Genomic DNA, 17,134 nt, shown 5'->3' with positions numbered 1-17,134 from the left:
AACTGTAGCTTGTTTATTGAGGATGCAGGACAACCGGCTAATAAAGCATTACAGTAATCTAGTCTCGAGGTCATGAATGCGTGAACTAATTTTTCTGCATCAGAAATAGATAGCATGTTACGTAGCTTAGCAATGTTTCTAAGGTGGAAAAAGGCTGTTCTTGTAACATATGAAATATGATTTTCGAACGACAAGTTGCGGTCTAGTATAACACCCAGGTCTTTTACTGTTGTGGATAAAGTAACAGGACATCCGTCTATATTAAAGTTGTATTGTGAGAGGTTTTGTGAGTAGTTTTTTGGACCAATAAGTAATACCTCCGTTTTATCTGAATTTAATAGCAGGAAATTACGCGTCATCCAGCATTTTATATCTTTGAGACACTCTGTCATTTTAGATGAGTTAGTGTTTTCATCTGGTCGTGATGAAATATATAATTGAGTGTCGTCAGCGTAACAGTGGAAATTAATTCCATGTTTTCTTATAATATTACCAAGTGGCAGCATATATATTGAGAATAGCAGAGGGCCTAAAACTGATCCTTGCGGTACTCCATAGTCTACTGACGTTATCTTTGATTTTTTCCCATTTAAACAGACAAAATGAGAACGGTCCGATAAGTACGATCTAAACCAGCTTAATGCCTGTCCCTGGACACCGGTGAAGTTTTGTAGTCGATCCAAGAGTATTATATGATCTATAGTGTCGAACGCAGCGCTAAGATCAAGTAGGACTAGTATTGAGATACAGCCTTGGTCAGAAGCTAAAAGTAAATCATTTGTAATTTTAACTAGCGCAGTTTCTGTACTATGATGCGGTCTGAATCCTGACTGGAATTTTTCATAGATATCATTTTCTTGCAAAAAAGAGCACAATTGAGCGGACACTACTTTTTCAAGTATTTTGGACATAAATGGAAGATTTGAAATGGGTCTGTAATTTGCCAAGTTATTTGGATCTAATTGCGGTTTCTTAATGAGCGGTTTTATTACAGCCAGCTTGTATATTTTTGGGACATGACCTAAAGATAAAGACGAGTTAATAATATTGAGGAGAGGCTCTTCCACTACAGGTAATAGTTCTTTCAGTAGTTTAGTGGGTATTGGATCTAATAAACAAGTTGTTGGTTTAGATGCAATGATAAGTTTATTTAGCTCCTCCTGTCCTATCGTTGTAAAGCGGTTTAGTTGTTCTAGAGGGTCCATAATTGAAGCTGAATCATAAGACACCATAGCGGATTGTACATTTATAATTTTGTTTCGGATGCTTTCTATTTTCGCATTGAAGTAATTCATAAAATCATTACTACTAAACTGTAAAGGTATATTTTGCTCTGGTGATGTCTGTTTATTTGTTAGCCTAGCCACGGTGTTAAATAAAAACCTTGGATTATTTTGGTTATTTTCGATTAGTTTGCGGAGATGCTCAGCCCTGGCTGTTTTTAGTGTCTTTTTATAACGTGACATACTGTCTTTCCACGCGATTCTAAAGACCTCTAAATTAGTTTGTTTCCATTTACGCTCTAAGTTGCGAGTTTCTCTCTTGATAGCATGCGTAGCACTGTTGTACCACGGTGCTTTAATTTTCTCTCGAACCTTTTTTAATTTAATTGGCGCAACAATATCTAATGTACTAGTAAGAATGGTGCTTAAACTGCTAGTCATTTCCTCTAATTCATCTGTTTGTTTGGGTTCACTTAGCAGCTTAGATAGATCAGGTAAGCTATTTGAAAATCCATCTATAGTGGTTGGAAGGATTGTTCTGCCTGGTCTATAACGTGGCGCAACATGACATATTTCAGCAGTACGTATTATGCAAGTCACCATGTAATGATCAGTGACATCATCGCTTTGCGGTATAATATCTATATCAGTTGGATCGGTTCCATATGATATAATTAAATCTAGTGTATGATTTAGACGATGAGTGGGACCACTGACGTTTTGTTTGACCCCAAAGGAGTTTAATAAATCTGTAAACGCAGCCCCTAAAGCATCATTTGTATTATCTACGTGTATGTTAAAATCTCCAGCAATTATTGCTTTATCGACATTTACCAATAGATCCGAGAGAAAGTCTGCGAACTCTTTTAGGAATTCAGCATATGGCCCTGGAGGTCTATATACAGTAGCCAGGGCTAGAGATAATATAGATTTCCTTTTTACATCTAAGAGCGTAACATTTAGCACAAGTACTTCAAATGAATTAAACCTGTGACCTGTTTTCTGAGTAATATTAAAAATATCTTTATAGATTGTTGCAACACCGCCGCCACGACCGATCAGACGAGGCTCATGTTTATAACAGTATCCTGGCGGAGTAGATTCGTTTAGACCGAAATACTCATTTGGTTTAAGCCAGGTTTCAGTAAGGCACAGAACATCGAAGTTATTGTCTGTGACCATTTCATTTACGATAACCGCCTTAGGTGTGAGCGATCTAATGTTTAGGAGACCTAGCTTTAGAAATTGTTTTTGTTGACTGATATTTAGATTTTCTGGTTTAATTACAATAAGATTTTTGCTAGATCCTACACTAGATTTATTGTTTGGCTTCACTAAACGAGGAATAGACACAGTTTCTATATAATGTTCCACACTATGCTTATTAGTTAAGTTTGGACCGCAAAGGCTGTAATTTGGACTTTGACTCATTAGTCATCTGGTGCGTAATGTCTTGGAAATGTTGTCCGATAGCACAGCCGCTCCGATTCGGCTGGGATGGAGACCATCTGTGCTGTACAGTCTCGGTCTTTCCCAAAACAGATGCCAGTTATTTACAAAGTGCAGCCCCTGTTCATTACACAATGACATTAACCATTCATTTAATGCAAAAAGTCTACTGAACCTTTCCTGTCCTTGTCTGTACGTGGGAAGCGGTCCAGACACGATGATCGCTGCTTTAGGCGCTGTGCTGCGTACCGTCTCGATCAGGCTCCTGTAGTCCTTCTTCAGAACCTCCGTCTGCCGCAGCCTGATGTCGTTCGCTCCCGCGTGCAGCACAACAGCTCCGACGCGCTCGTCCCCGTTCAGGATCTCGGGAACCTGTGCAGCAACATCAAGAACACGAGCACCAGGAAAGCAGTGAGTGCGCACTTTACCTTTATCCGAATTAGCGCGGACATGGCGGACTATGGATGTGCCGATGATCACGGCGTCATCGCGTTCCGGCTCGCGAAGAGGGGAGAAGCGGTTCCGGGTGGAGATCTCGAAGACCGGGAGGGGCGGAGAGGCAGCTCTGGTCCTGGCTCGAGTCTTCCGCTGTGTGATCCATGGTCCATGTTGTTTCGGTGCCGGAGTGAATGAAGCCTTAGATGATCGCATCTTCCTCGGCAGAGTAACGTACGGCGTAGATGAACTCGGAGTCAAAGAGTGATTTGATTTGTTAGCGTCGGCGCGTGATGCTTCAAGCGTTGAGCGCCGATCCAGCAGCTCGGCTTGCTTCACCAGCAGACCGCGGATCTGTTTCTCGACGTATTCCAGCTCCTGCTTCACCGTGAAGAGCTCGAATGTGTCTTCATCTGCACTCGAATGTGTCTTCATCTGCACATTCAGTCAAAAAGATATACAACAATACAGAAAATCAGTCAGGGAAATGCATTTTTCACAGCACTGTTTAAGCTGAAGTTTCACAGAAGAAACACTGCAAGTTTTGGTTTTGACTCTGTTCTCGTCTCAATGCCGGAAAAGTAATATTATTAGGGCTGTCAGTTAAACGTGTTATTAACGGCATTAACGCAAACCCATTTTAACGGCATACATTTTTTTATTGCGCGATTAATGGTTTTTTTGGCCTTTGTATTTTTTTCACATGCTTTTGCAACAGGATGCGGCATGCGCAGTGCTGCGCTATGAACCCCATTCATTTCAATGGCTTGCGCCGCGCGAGGACATTTTGTTGCTTCGCCGACCAAAGCGCAAGCGGATCTAGCTAGACCGTAAACAAAACAACAGGCATCCCGCACACACTCGTTTGAGCTTGCGAGACGGGCAAATATTTGGTTAACTTATGTTTTGAGTGGATGACGAGCGCGAGACGCCGAAATGGATGCCAATAAGATTCTGAATGGAAAGTTTACTTTTAAAAAGTTGCCAAATGGTTCCATTGACAAGACCAAAGTAATCTGTGTGTTTTGTCATTGTGAACTGAGCTATCACAGCACGTCCAGTCTGAAATACCGCTTGATGATGGCCAAGCACGCATATATACACACACACACACACACACAGCTGTTGCGAATTCTCCGCCCCCTCGTCAAACGTCAATATCAGGACCTCGTCAGTATTCCTTTCGCCCTTTTATTGATGGACAGTGTGGCATTGTGTGAGAGATTTTTTGCTCCAAGTGAGAATGCTAGTGTGAAATTGAACACAGTATATGCCAACGTTGTTGTTCAATAAAAAACATTTGCTCAAAGCAAGCCGATCCACTTTTCCATGTTGATAAGAGCATTAAAATGAGAAAAAAATAATTGGACAAAAAGAAATCAAGAGACATTTTGAATAGATAAAAATTAGGGATGCACCGAAATGAAAATTCTTGGCTGAAACCGAAAACCGAAAAAGAGGAAACCGAGGCCGAAAACCGAAAGAAATTATGCCAATTATTAGTATCATTGCATTTATGGCTATGACTGTGTACAAACTTTACTAAAATCAAGGCATTGCAATTGCATAAATTAATATAAATAAATAAATTACAAATTATGCAAATATTTATTTAGCACAATGCACAGTATAAAATAAAATTCAAACTAAAATGTTTAACTTGACCCCACTTATGTGTACACTAAATAATAATCTACTGGCCTGCAGAAAGGTTTTAAAATGAAATGTTCTCTCATAAAAACAAAGCCGAGCACAAACTTCTCATCACACTAGCACCCAGTTTGCATGTCTAAATTAGTTACATTTTAAAAATTTAGCATACAATAACATAAAAAGCCTTTTTAAATGAACAATGGTCCATGTTTAATACAAATGATGAAACTTAATGAAACATGTTTAGTGAATGTAGAAAATATTTAAGAGAGCATTAATTTAGTTCTATACATACATGTTCCCATATACATATTTTTTTTGTAATGTCACAAGCAATAATCTCAGGGTTTACTGGGTTTTACATGATTATTTTTGTATTGGTGGTGGAATACTAAAAAATAAACATTGTCATGTATTTATCTGTCTTATTCTCACCGATTCCTGATGGTTAGAGGACAGTTACTTGAGTCGTCCCCTGTCGTTTCAAGGAATAGTACAACGGAGAGCGCGTCAAGTATAAACGCCTCGACCGCCTGCCTCTGCAGCGCGAGTCTTATTTATAATTTTTAATTGTTTCCTCCACCTATATCTGCTCTAAACAATGCCTGTGGAGACTTTCGCCTGCCTCCGCAGCGCCGAGTCTACACAGACAGCGCACGCACCGCTCTTGACCCGCACGCAACCGGAGTCGTCGTCATGGCGGCACGCATTGTTTAGAGCAGATATAGGTGGATAAACAAGGTTTCCGTCTCATCGCGGGTTCAGATACACTGAAATACGTCCACACCACAGACATGTTGCTTCAGACAAGCACGTGCAGGTCGCGGTTTCTGTTTGCGTCATCACAACATTTCGGCCGTATTGTTTCGGTGATAAAAGTCTTTTCGGCGGCCGAATATTCGGTGCATCCCTAATAAAAATGTGTTATTAATTGTGAGTTAACTATGACATTAATGCGATTAATCGCGATTAAATATTTTAATCGTTTGGCAGCACTAATATATATATATATATATATACAGTATATATATATTAGGGATGGGCACTCGACTACTCGTACGTGACGGCACTGATCGGTAATGAAAATGATTATTGCCCCAAAAAATAATAATTCTATCTTTTTCTGATTAGTTAGTGTGGCATTTGGGACGGTTCCTGGGGTCTGATTTGTTAGTGTTAAACTGCACGCTTTCCAAACCGGCGAAATAAAGTGGAGCTGCAGTGAAAATGCACACTGTAGTGACGCCTGGAATCACATTCATAAAACAATGCACACACACATATAGTTACAGTTGCAGTGTTTGAGAGCAATGTAGCTGGCATTTAAGGTGACTAAAGTCTGTTCTCCTTTCTGAAGGTCTTGAAAAACTGAAGCAGTACAACATATCTCTGTATCCAATTTACAAGCATCGCTTGCCCACCAAAGCAAGTAAACCAGTAACGCTCATCCAAGCAGGACGACCAGTGACCATAGCAGCCTACATTCAACAAGACTGTATGTATCTCAGATCCGTCACATATTTAAATGGAACTGTCAAGTTAAGTTGTTAATGTGAAGTTAATGCATTTCTGAAGAACACACTTATAACACCTTTGTGGTGTGGTGTGGTGTTTTTTTTTTCTAGCTCCAGAAAAGGGCCCTACTGTCACAGTTACAAAATCTAAGAAAAATAGTGCTGAGTTGACATGGGAGGAAATACCCCTGGACAGTCGGCGTGGCTTCATCACCAACTACACCATATTCTATAGGGCCGGCAACACTGAGCACTGGCAATGTATGTTCAGCACATGATGGTTTTGTAATGTGTGATGAAATGAGTGTGATTTCACAAGCAGATCTGTTTCAAATGTTTTTGGCAGCTGTGACGGTGGCTGCTGATGTCCGATCACATGTACTGACTGATCTGGCCAGTGAAATGGATTATGTGATTCACATCATGGCATCAACAGTAGCAGGCTCCAAAAATGGATCAGACTTTAATTTCAAAACAATGAAGTATGGTATGTACCATCCTTATCCTCGTGTTTTAAATTTCTTATTCAATTCTTAATGATGTCCTATTTTATTGTGATGTTCAACAAGCTACACAAGCATGTGACATGCATTGATGCTTTGATGTGATGTGTTTCCTGTCTGTAGGTGATAGAGAGGTGGAGGTGATTGTAGTCGTGGTTTGCCTCAGCTTCCTGTTCCTGACTGTCTTTTTTATAATGTTCTTTCTCCGGAAAAGAGAAGTGTGAGTCTGTACTTTTCTCCACTCAAAATGAAACACAAAGCAAAACTTTAACTCTAACTCATCACTTCAGTTTAGTTCAGAGAACCCTTGCTCTTGAAATGCTAATATAAGATTGCTTAAAAGTGCCGTAACAGTCTTTGTAAACTTTGTGCACAATTTACACAATTCAGAAGTATATTTAATGTAATTAATTCAAGAAATAAGTACAGTAAAAAAAAAATGTAATGTTTTTTGCTTATTTTAAATGTTCACTAAACTAAAACAAGACACAATTTTGAAAATATTTTAGCATTTTTATTTATATTACACAATACAACAATACATGCAAGTTTAAATAGATACAATTTCAAAAAATTATGTTGTTACTTACTCCCATCATTACGTATGATGTCATTACTGACTCTTATGTTGTTTCATGCAGTCGACAAATATCTTTATGCAGCTTTTATTCTCTACAACGGCAGTTCATAGTGTTGTTCATAGTGTTTCATCTGTTGAGAACAAAAAGGGCGAAACAAATCTGTGCTACTTCCTTCTTTCTATATAAAGAAAGTAAATTATGACCAAGCGCTGTTAGGCATAAAAAAAATGACAAAAGGCACCAGAACCGTTTGTGTACCTTCGGATAATTTGTTTTCTCGTTTTTGTCTTCAAAAAAATTATGAAACGTTCATTTATCACATATTTGACCCTTCTCATGAACATGAAAAAACTGATCTCATTAGTTTTTTGGGGGTTTATTTTAGTTAGTGTAGCAAAACCAACCCTGTGACTACAATGGTTTAACTATATTAACCATGTTTTTTGGTTTTACTGCCTGATCCACTGCTGTGTTATCTGTGCCTCACAAACACTAACTTTGATAGTTGGTCAGCTAAATAAAACAGGCAGTGTGCCAAATTTTCTAGGCTGGGAATAGTTGTGTGTGTAGAAGTGAAGTAAATTCATATTTATGAGATTTAATATTTCACGCCGCGTAGGTGAATTTATGTCTAGACAGAAGAAAGCCCTGTTTGGGCTCTGCCCCGGTACAGTTTGTGCCAAGCCATTAGTTAGTCTGGCTGTTTAATGAGAAATGTAGTTGCAATAAATGCTTAATAATCCATACAACTTGCAGTGGTACGTTTTATTAATTTGTTATATTCCAAACCTTCTTGAGTCATGTGACTTATGTGGGGAAACTGAAATTAAAGTTGTAAATCACTGATAATCTTTTCTGGCACAGCTCATAATTCTCATTCTTGTATATCTTTAAATAAGGCAAGTCGAACCATGTCAGGTTTGCACCAGGTTTGACGTTAATGATGCCATACATGATTGATTGCGACTGAATGTGTCTTATAACGGATCACTATGCACCAATTTTTATATGTGCATATTCAGATTGCTTGAAGGAGACTTGAGTTAACCCATAGAGGTGTATTTAGTGCAAGTGTCCTGCAGACTGTATTATGTTACTTTTAATAGTGCTTTTTGTCATTATTGGAGCTTGACAGTTAGACAACTAGTCTAATGATATGCTCTTTAGGTAACTTAAAAAAGCACCAAATAAAAAGAAATTGCTTATCGCCATAAATTCTTCTATATATTGTGAATTCTGGATTCTACTTATAATAGAAGTACTTGGTGCTGTGTGGTGTTGAATGTGATTATTTTCTTTCTCTTCTGTTCAGGATTAAGCAGCTGTTGTGGCCACAGGTCCCTGACCCGTCTGACAGCTCTATTGCCCACTGGTCACCTGATTTTCCTGTTAAGGTCAGTGAGCTATAAAGCATCAAAATAACTTATGGGTAAATCTCACAAAAAAACATGTATTATATTTATCATTGATGCTATGACTCAAAAGACTACTTACCAAGTTCCCACTCAGAAATGTTCACGGTTGGGCTCCAAGTTAAAAATACAGTGTAAATGTGAATAAAAAGGCAGCCATGTCATGTGTCTTATGACATATGCATATGTGCCCCATTAAATAATATGTGGAATGTACAGTGATGTACATTTGCCACTATGCCAAACTGAAAAATGCCTGTCCTAGTATGAATCATGGACATCAGAAGGACATCAGAGCCCGGTGTGGAGTCCAAGTCCAGGCTATGATTTTTTTTAGATGTGTGCGGAGAGTCCAAGCTCGCTGCATCACATACTTCTTGAAAGGAAACCCCTGATAACAAAGTCTTAGGGCCCTTTCACACCTACCTTGTTTGGTCCGGACTACCTTGTGGACTTTTCAGTTTGTTCTGAATCAAAATTAGAGGTGTGAAACCTCCCCCGGACCAAACAGATGAAATTTGGTCCGACGAAAAGAGGTAGTCTCGGTCCGGATCAAGCTGAAAAAAGGTTTGGTTCGTTTATAGTGTGAAAGCATTTATTTATGGTTCGGACTTTCAGACCTTTTACAGGAAGTTCTGGTGGTTCCCAAAAAGCCAAAAAAAACAGAAGGTGGCAGGAAAAATGAGCCGTGGTAGCACATGGGGAGAGGAGGAGATGAGGTTTTTAATTGAAGTATGGTCTGACGCCATAATAAGAAGTCAACATGCAATCTTCTCCTCCTTTCCTGCCGGCGACGATAAAATGTTTGCACGACGAGGACGTTCATTTGGCGAATTTGAACTAGCCTTCTATATAGTTGGTGCTGCGGGTAATTATGCCATAAAAATAACAATATAGTTGCAACGATATGCGTCTGTTCGTTCATGTTGTCAAAGTTACCCGGGGAATTGACAACACGCTGACGTCAGACGCACGTCCATTTACTAAACCAATCAATGTCAAGATGCAGCCTACATAGATGATGACGACAGGACGCAAGTATGTCACGTAAAGTTCTTTAGTGCGCTCGCATTATTGCAGTGTGAAACCAAACCAAAACTTTCTGAAAGTATAAAATGTATCAAAACTTGAACTTTGGTTCGGACCTTGATGCAGACTTTCAGGTGTGAAAACGACCTTAGAGGCCGCCAAACTCCTAACTGAGGCGAAGGAATGCCACATGCCTCATAAACCACTTATACATTCAGAGTGGAAGGGGAGATAGCCCAAGAGGAAAACTATCCTGAAAGATCTCCAACACCAAACCACTGGGTTAACTGGGTCCAAACGGCATTCTCTGCACTGTGAAGTGAAGACTCTCCACTTTAAGGAGTAAAAGTGCCTCTTAGAGGGAGAGTTTTAAATGATCTCAACAACCTCAGTCGAGAGTGGTTGTGCACTGCCGTGTAAGCTTTACCCACCAAATACGAAGTTGTTCTACACAGCTTGGTGTGTAATGTCTGGGCCTTTCGGGATGATGACACATCAGGAGAGAGATAGAGCGCGAGCATCTCTTCCACCTGAGGCAACACCCCATAAATGCATTCATTAAGACAAACAAGCAGAAACCGGTTCGCTCCAAGGCCTCGACACCTTGGTGGAGCCAAGTGATATTTAATCTGCGAACGGCGTGAGTCACAAGCTCCTCATAAGCCGGGGAGGGAGGTGGCAAGTCCCTGATCTGCCCTTCCTCGATGCTGAGCACACCTCCCTGGAGCCTTGCCTCAGGCCAGAAGAGACCTCAGAGCATGCTTCCGCCTCCCGGCTGAGAGTTGAGAAAGGGTAGAGCCCATCTCAAGCTAGATTCATCTACAAACTCCATGATCTAAGAAACTTCTAAATGACAGCCAAGTGGGAGCAGAACAGCCAGCCGCTTAAGGCCGGATTCACACGTGGCGCCTAAAAACGAGTAGAAAACATTTGAAATAACGAGCTTGAGCGTGCAAAAAAATATGTGAGTGCAATATGTGAACAGGCCCCTTGGCGAGCTACCACCAATCAGGCCACGAGCTACTGGTAGCTCGCAAGCGACAAGTTGGAGAGCCCTGCTCTAAGGCCCCGTCCACGCTACTGCGTTTTCGTTTAAAAACGGAGCTACGTTTGCACCTCCCGGCCAGACTAAAACGGGAAAAACGAAGACCTAAAACGGAGAAATTTAGAAACGCTGCAGCTGCGTTTTGTGTTTTGAATCTCCGTTTTAGTGTGGACGAGACAAAACATAGGACTTCAGAAACGCTGACGCAGAGGCTTACGCTCGGCTCCATGATTGGGTGTTATCAGTCATGACGTATCCTTCCCTGATTCGTCAATCACTGTTTACACCGGCACACGCATGCCCAGTGTTGGTGAATGGTCACATGATCCGCATTTTCAGTCGTTTTAATGTGAACAGAGATCATTTCTAATTCGCAGATAAAACGCTGGTGTGGATGGAGATCGTATTCGTTTTAATTCTCAGTTTTTTAACGAAAACGCAGTAGTGTGGACGGGGCCTAAAACAATGTAAGATGAATCATTTTGAACTTGTAATGTGTCCAACAAGTTGATAAGAAGGTTTGCTTTGATTTGAGCAAAGTCACTAATTTGCCTGAGACACTATACATTTGACACAAGATTGGCAGACATGACTGCAAATGTTTGTATTTCAAAAGCAATAATTGATTTTCTAAGTATAATAAAAGCAAATGTGCCTTCCAAAAAAAAACATTCAATATAATATCAATGTGTTGTATAAAGAAAATAAAAAGGACATGAGCAAATATAAATGTTTATAAATGGCAAATAAATGGCAGGCTACTATTTTAAGATCCCATTAGTTACTCTTCTTTTTATTGGGTAAATGTTGATGAATGTCGTGAAAATGCATTCCTATTTTTTTCCTTTCTTAAAAAAAAAAAAAAAAAAACGTTTGTAAGTGATCTTACTGAGAGTGCTTGTATTTATCTCATTCACAACGAGTGTATCACCCTCCTTAGTGGTCTGGGAAAAATAGACCCGTATCTGGCCTGGTGTGGGTGCACACACATCCATCTCACAGCAGTTTCTTCATTTTCTCTGACTGCCTGGGGCTTGTGGGAAAGTCCTGTGAGCAGATTTATTTTGCTTTGTCTTGTTATTTGGTATGAGGTTTAGTTGGGTGGCGTGTGAGAAAGCCTGCAAACCTGTGTCTCATGCCAAATGCTTCAGAGTTGGCAACCCTGCTAATACAATTATTTTCTTTTATACAAGTATAAAGACAGTTAAATGTTAAATGTTGTTGTTTTTTTTTTTTATTATTAACATGAAAGAACATTTTGTTCTTCTTTTAACTTTGAACTTGTACATGCCCAGGTCATAATTGACCACAGTTTTGTGAGATTCACCCTTAAAGGGATACTCCACTTTTTTTGGAAATAGGCTCATTTTACAACTCCCTCAGAATTAAACAGTTGAGTTTTACCGTTTTCGAATCCATTCAGCCGATTTTCTGATATTTAGAAGAATATCAGTAACCAGACAGTTTCTGGTCTCATTGACTTCCATAGTATGTATTTTTTCCTACTATGGAAGTCAATGAGACCAGAAACTGTCTGGATACTGAAGTTCTTCTAAATATCTGAAAATCGGCTGAATGGATTCGAAAACTGTAAGACCCAACTGATTAACTCTGGGGGAGTTGTAAAATTAGCCTATTTCCAAAAAAAGTGGAGTATCCCTTTAAATGAAGGTCGTCTGTAAACTATTGATATTATAACACAAATAGTGGCTTATTGCCCAACTGCATTTAAAGTGTGTTTGGACATACTGTACTTAAAAGGATACTCCACTTTTTTTGGAAATAGGCTCATCAGAGTTTTACCGTTTTTGAATCCATTCAGCAGATTTTTTTTATATTTAGAAGAATATCAGTAAACAGACAGTTTCTGGTCTCATTGTCTTCCATAGTAGGAAAAAAATATACTATGGAAGTCAATGGGACCAGAAACTGTCTTGTTGCTGATATTCTTCTAAATATCAGAAAATCGTCTGAATGGATTCGAAAACGGTAAAACTAAACTGTTTAACTCTGGGGGAGTTGTAAAATGAGCCTATTTCCAAAAAAAGTGGAGTATCCCTTTAAGTAGTCTGGTACTAGGGCTGGGTCTCATTTGAATTTCAACAATTACGATTTCAATTTTGATTCCGCTCATTGATTCCCATTCTTGTTGATTCCTAATTTTAAGGAAAAAACTAAACAAAACATGTTTTGCAAAACATTTAATTGTAGGAAAATATGAACAAAAATTAACAGGCTAAAGAACACTTACACAAGGAACGTGTGGCCTGTGGTTTAAAAATACCTTAGAAAAAAAAACTAGCCTAACTAATATAATAATTTCAAGCATTAGTAAAGACAAGTAAACACTCCGTAATTAAAAAAAGAACCAATAAAAAAAAAGCAATCGCAACAAATAGATACAACTGAACAAAGATATGATTGAAATAAACAGTGTTTCAAGATTTTAGGTACAGAATTTGTAATCAAATGTAAAACATCACACTTTATAATTAAAATATACATTAAAAATATAGTTACAAAAGTCATTGTCAAGAACGAGTGAATTTTCTCTTTGTCTTTTGTGACATATGCCTACAGCACTAAGAACAGCGTGCACGTCGTCTCGCGGTAAATCACTTTTCTATGCGCACGTTTTGGATGTGTGTGCGTTTGAATTGTTTACAGTCATGTTGAAATCGAAATTTTTATAACAAGTATCCAATTTTTACTGACCTCAAAGTATTCTGGAATCGATTTTCGATTCCCAACCCTACCTGGTGCACAAACTAATGCCTCGTAAACCTCTCAACAGGCCGATATGCCCAAAGAAGACGTCAGCGTGGTGGAGGTGGACGTGTTTGATGGAAAGTCGTTGTGTGAGGAAGACAAAAGCGTGCTGCCTCTGAAGAAGGACAAGTATCTGTCTGAGGAGCACAGCAGTGGCATCGGAGGCTCGTCCTGCATGTCGTCGCCCCGCCACAGCGTGTCGGACAGCGACGAGAGCGACTCGGGACAGACCACGGCCAGCACCGTGCAGTACTCCTCGGTGGTGGCCAGCGGGTACAAGGGCCAGACGCCCAACCACCCGCCGCCGGTGTTCGCGCGCTCCGAGTCCACACAGCCGCTTCTGGACTGCGAGGAACATCCCGACCTCCTCAACGAGAGCGGCGGCCACTCCAGGAACTCTTACTTCAGACGAGGCAGAGAGCTTGAGCCGGGCGTCCTCACTCGGGACTGCGACGAGCCCAACGCAGGCTCTCTTACTTTCTGTCCAGTGCAGGAGGAAGAGGCGTCTCCCATCGTGGAGGATCCGCCTGCCTCTGGTGTAAGTTACATGCCCCAGCAGAGCGGCTATCGACCTCAGTAAAGCTAAACTCGTTTGTTGATGAACTTTCACATTTTAATGGGATTGCAAGCTTACGCCAGACATGTATGATAACACTAGACCGCTCCCCAATGAAGCTGCCTGCACTTCAAGACGTCACACTGCCATGTGCCTTCTGTGGGCTAACGCTTGTTACTGTTTGTTGCTTTCTTGTATAACTGAAACAACTGTTATAACTGTTTTTTTTTAACCACACGCATACTTATTTGTAGCATTGCCTTAAATTGTTTTGCTTTTTGGTTTTGCTAAAGTCTGTTTTTATACTAATGAATTTCCTTTTTTTGTTTTATTTTTGTTGGCAAGGTGCTGGCAATGTACAAAGCCTCAAGTTGCGATTGTAATCTTCGCAATATAGACACAGTGTTGTTCAAAAAAAAAAAAAAGAACACTTTGCCATTGTGGTATTGCAAATATTCATATTTTCAACAACATACTACAGAATGTCAACCCTAGCTTGAGTTAACCTTGCTTCCAAGTTCCTCATGATCATTTTCTCCAAGATTAAACTAACACTACATTAAAATGTCAATTATGAAATGCAAATATTTCATTGCATGCCTTATCATTAATGTATCCATGTATCTCTGTGATTTATGTGTTTATATCATTGCATCACTTGTATATCTGATAAAAGGGCAAATAATTACTTTATTCAAATATTTTGTAGTCTCAATGTTCACTGGTGGCACCAAACAAACATTTCTATCTACCAACTTTAGACAGCTTTACTTCTATCTCAGACACCTTCTGTCTATGGATATTGCTTGGATGCATTTCCATTGTAACAGCGGCTTCTCTTGATTGGTAAGTCCCACTTCAGGATTGTGGGTAATGTAGTACTTTGCCTGTAATTTGGCATGGTTATAAGTTTGTAACTTGGTACAACAAAATTTTGAGAAACTATGTTGTATTTTAAGCAATGAGAAATTGAACCATTGTAAAATGAATATGCATGATTTGAATATTCACCAATTCTTATTAAAGCTGCAAAAGTTCAGGCAAGAGTAGTATGTGATTTTCTATATTATACTGTTTGTCACTGGTGGATCTGAAACCTGATTGGCCCCTGAAGTCGAGGCACATTTATTTATTTAGCGCTTTAGGACTTTCAGTTATGTATTGCATGGATGCTCTTATGAAAAATACATTTATTCAAGTGTGCTATTAATATACTTCTTTTAAACTAAAAAGTAAGAAAGTAAACTTTCAGTTTATGCTGTTATAAGAAATGTACTGAAGAAATATGTACTATTCAGAAATATATTTTAAATTGCGCTAAAGTTATTCTTGACTTGTACCGACAAAAAAAAGTTTAAGTATATTTAGCCTTTACCTGTACTCAATCTTTTGATTGAGAAATACTTGTAGTATACTTGAAGTATACTTGGCTTGTATAGTTGTGTTTACTCTTTTGATTGAGTAGCCTATTCAATATTTCACATAGTTTTACATACTGTCTTATAAACGTACATTGTTTGCAAATACTGATTCATAAAGAAAACAGATATGTTTCTAATTTTGAGTATCTGAATTTTGTTTAGGTTAGTTCACTGGTAGTGTGCGTAGCAATTTACTTCAAATCCACCGCCAATACTCCGGCTATCTGTGTTTTCACTGCTCTCAGTGTCTTTCCCACTTTCCCACATTCAAGTGTTCAAAAGGAATGCATGAAGCTAGAATTAAATGTTTTTAAAATAGAAAGAGTTAAAATACAGCTAAAGTTATACTTAAAGGAGAACTCCGGCGCAAAATGAACCTTTGGTCTAATACATTGGTACCTAGTCGACCGTTCTCTGAGATTTGTTTTCATGATAATCGAATGTAAAGAGTTTTATCTCTAAAAACTGTTTAGCGTATAACACTAGTAATGGAGGCATATAATAAGTAAAGAGAAATCGCTAGTTTATACCACTAACAAGGCTCAAAATAGCCCCACACTAACACAGTAACATAATGAGGGTCCATGCAAAACGAAGCATTGAGAACTTTGTAAGAGTACAGACCGTTTAATAAGAAGATATTTTATACACTTCGTGTGGCAGGAGCCATCTTTGAAAAACACCGAACCAAAAGTCGAACCACGAACAATGTGCCAAGTGAGCTGAACTGTATGAACGGCGTTCGTGGTTCGACTTTTCGTGACTGTTTTCCAAAGATGGCTTCTGTCTGTATACACGAAGTGGTCTGTCTTTATAAAATATCTTCTTATTAAACGGTCTGTACACTTACAAAGTTCTTAATGCTTCGTTTTGCATGTATGGACCCTCATTATGTTACTGTTTTAGTGTGGGTCTATTTTGAGTCTTGTTAGTGGTATAAACTAGCGATTTCTTTTTACTTATTAAATGCCCCCATGTACTAGCGTATATCCACAAGTTTCCAACGCCCCATGAGGCCTTGCGTCAAAAGTGGGCGCGACTTCCGGTTTGAAGTAAACAAAGCGCTACTTGACATGCTTGACACTCGTTCATTCAACAGTTGACAGTCATTCAAGTTATAGCGATCCAAACTAGCTAACGATGTGGGAACACAACCTCAACGAAATTAAAAAGAGTGAAATAACAGTACCTTAACCCTCCGCAGTAGTTGATTGGGAGTATTATAATAACATTATTAATAATCAATACTCATCAAGGCATGGTGACACACAGTTGTGCGAGCTGACAAACAATTAAAATAAAAAATACACACTTAGTCATTGTGCTTTGGAGTTTATTCAAAATTATAAATGAATGTGCTACTTGAATACATTGACTGGCACATTTGGTATTCTGTCAACACAGGCTTTGATCCTGAGTTTAGCTGTAACATCAGTAGCGAACAGCCAAACACATGCTGATAGAGTTTATAGAATATTAAGATTTTAAACAAATGTACACAGGATGATTCGTTGTCTTTTGGGAGGTTGATGGAAACTTCAGTC

The 17,134-nt window shown here is 39.2% G+C and overlaps 2 protein-coding genes across 2 annotated transcripts in view; one reads left to right on the top strand and one right to left on the bottom strand.

The window, feature by feature from the left end:
- il6st (interleukin 6 cytokine family signal transduce) overlaps nucleotides 1-14,870 on the top strand; it is a 31,086-nt gene extending 16,216 nt beyond the window's left edge. Inside the window, exons 11-16 of the mRNA XM_039675957.2 lie at nucleotides 6,118-6,255; nucleotides 6,386-6,535; nucleotides 6,621-6,761; nucleotides 6,901-6,997; nucleotides 8,671-8,752; nucleotides 13,639-14,870. Of these exons, the coding sequence (XP_039531891.2) occupies nucleotides 6,118-6,255; nucleotides 6,386-6,535; nucleotides 6,621-6,761; nucleotides 6,901-6,997; nucleotides 8,671-8,752; nucleotides 13,639-14,193 (1,163 nt within the window). The 3' untranslated portion in view covers nucleotides 14,194-14,870. The remainder of the gene's footprint in view (nucleotides 1-6,117; nucleotides 6,256-6,385; nucleotides 6,536-6,620; nucleotides 6,762-6,900; nucleotides 6,998-8,670; nucleotides 8,753-13,638) is intronic.
- Nucleotides 2,523-7,472, bottom strand: LOC148969432 (uncharacterized). Its single transcript, XM_089126431.1, has 2 exons — nucleotides 7,368-7,472; nucleotides 2,523-3,542 (listed from the first exon to the last, which is right to left on the bottom strand). Exons 1-2 carry the CDS (start codon nucleotides 7,389-7,391, stop codon nucleotides 2,658-2,660), a joined length of 909 nt encoding a protein of 302 aa, XP_088982557.1. The 5' UTR covers nucleotides 7,392-7,472; the 3' UTR covers nucleotides 2,523-2,657.
- Nucleotides 14,871-17,134: the final 2,264 nt, after the last annotated feature.

Source organism: Pimephales promelas, chromosome 23, assembly GCF_988280905.1.
Source record: "Pimephales promelas chromosome 23, fPimPro1.hap1.1, whole genome shotgun sequence".
NCBI lineage: Eukaryota > Metazoa > Chordata > Actinopteri > Cypriniformes > Leuciscidae > Pimephales > Pimephales promelas.
The sequence above is the reverse complement of the archived record's forward strand: the minus strand, read 5'-3'. Positions and strand labels throughout refer to the sequence as shown.

What these genes read in the sequence shown, in the direction of transcription:
- LOC148969432 (XM_089126431.1), bottom strand. Translation starts at nt 7,391, where the DNA reads ATGACATCATACGTAATGATGGGA. An exon ending in CATCATACGTAATGATGGGA is followed by an intron (nt 3,543 to 7,367) that starts GTAAGTAACAAC and finishes CTGAATGTGCAG; the next exon opens with ATGAAGACACATTCGAGTGC.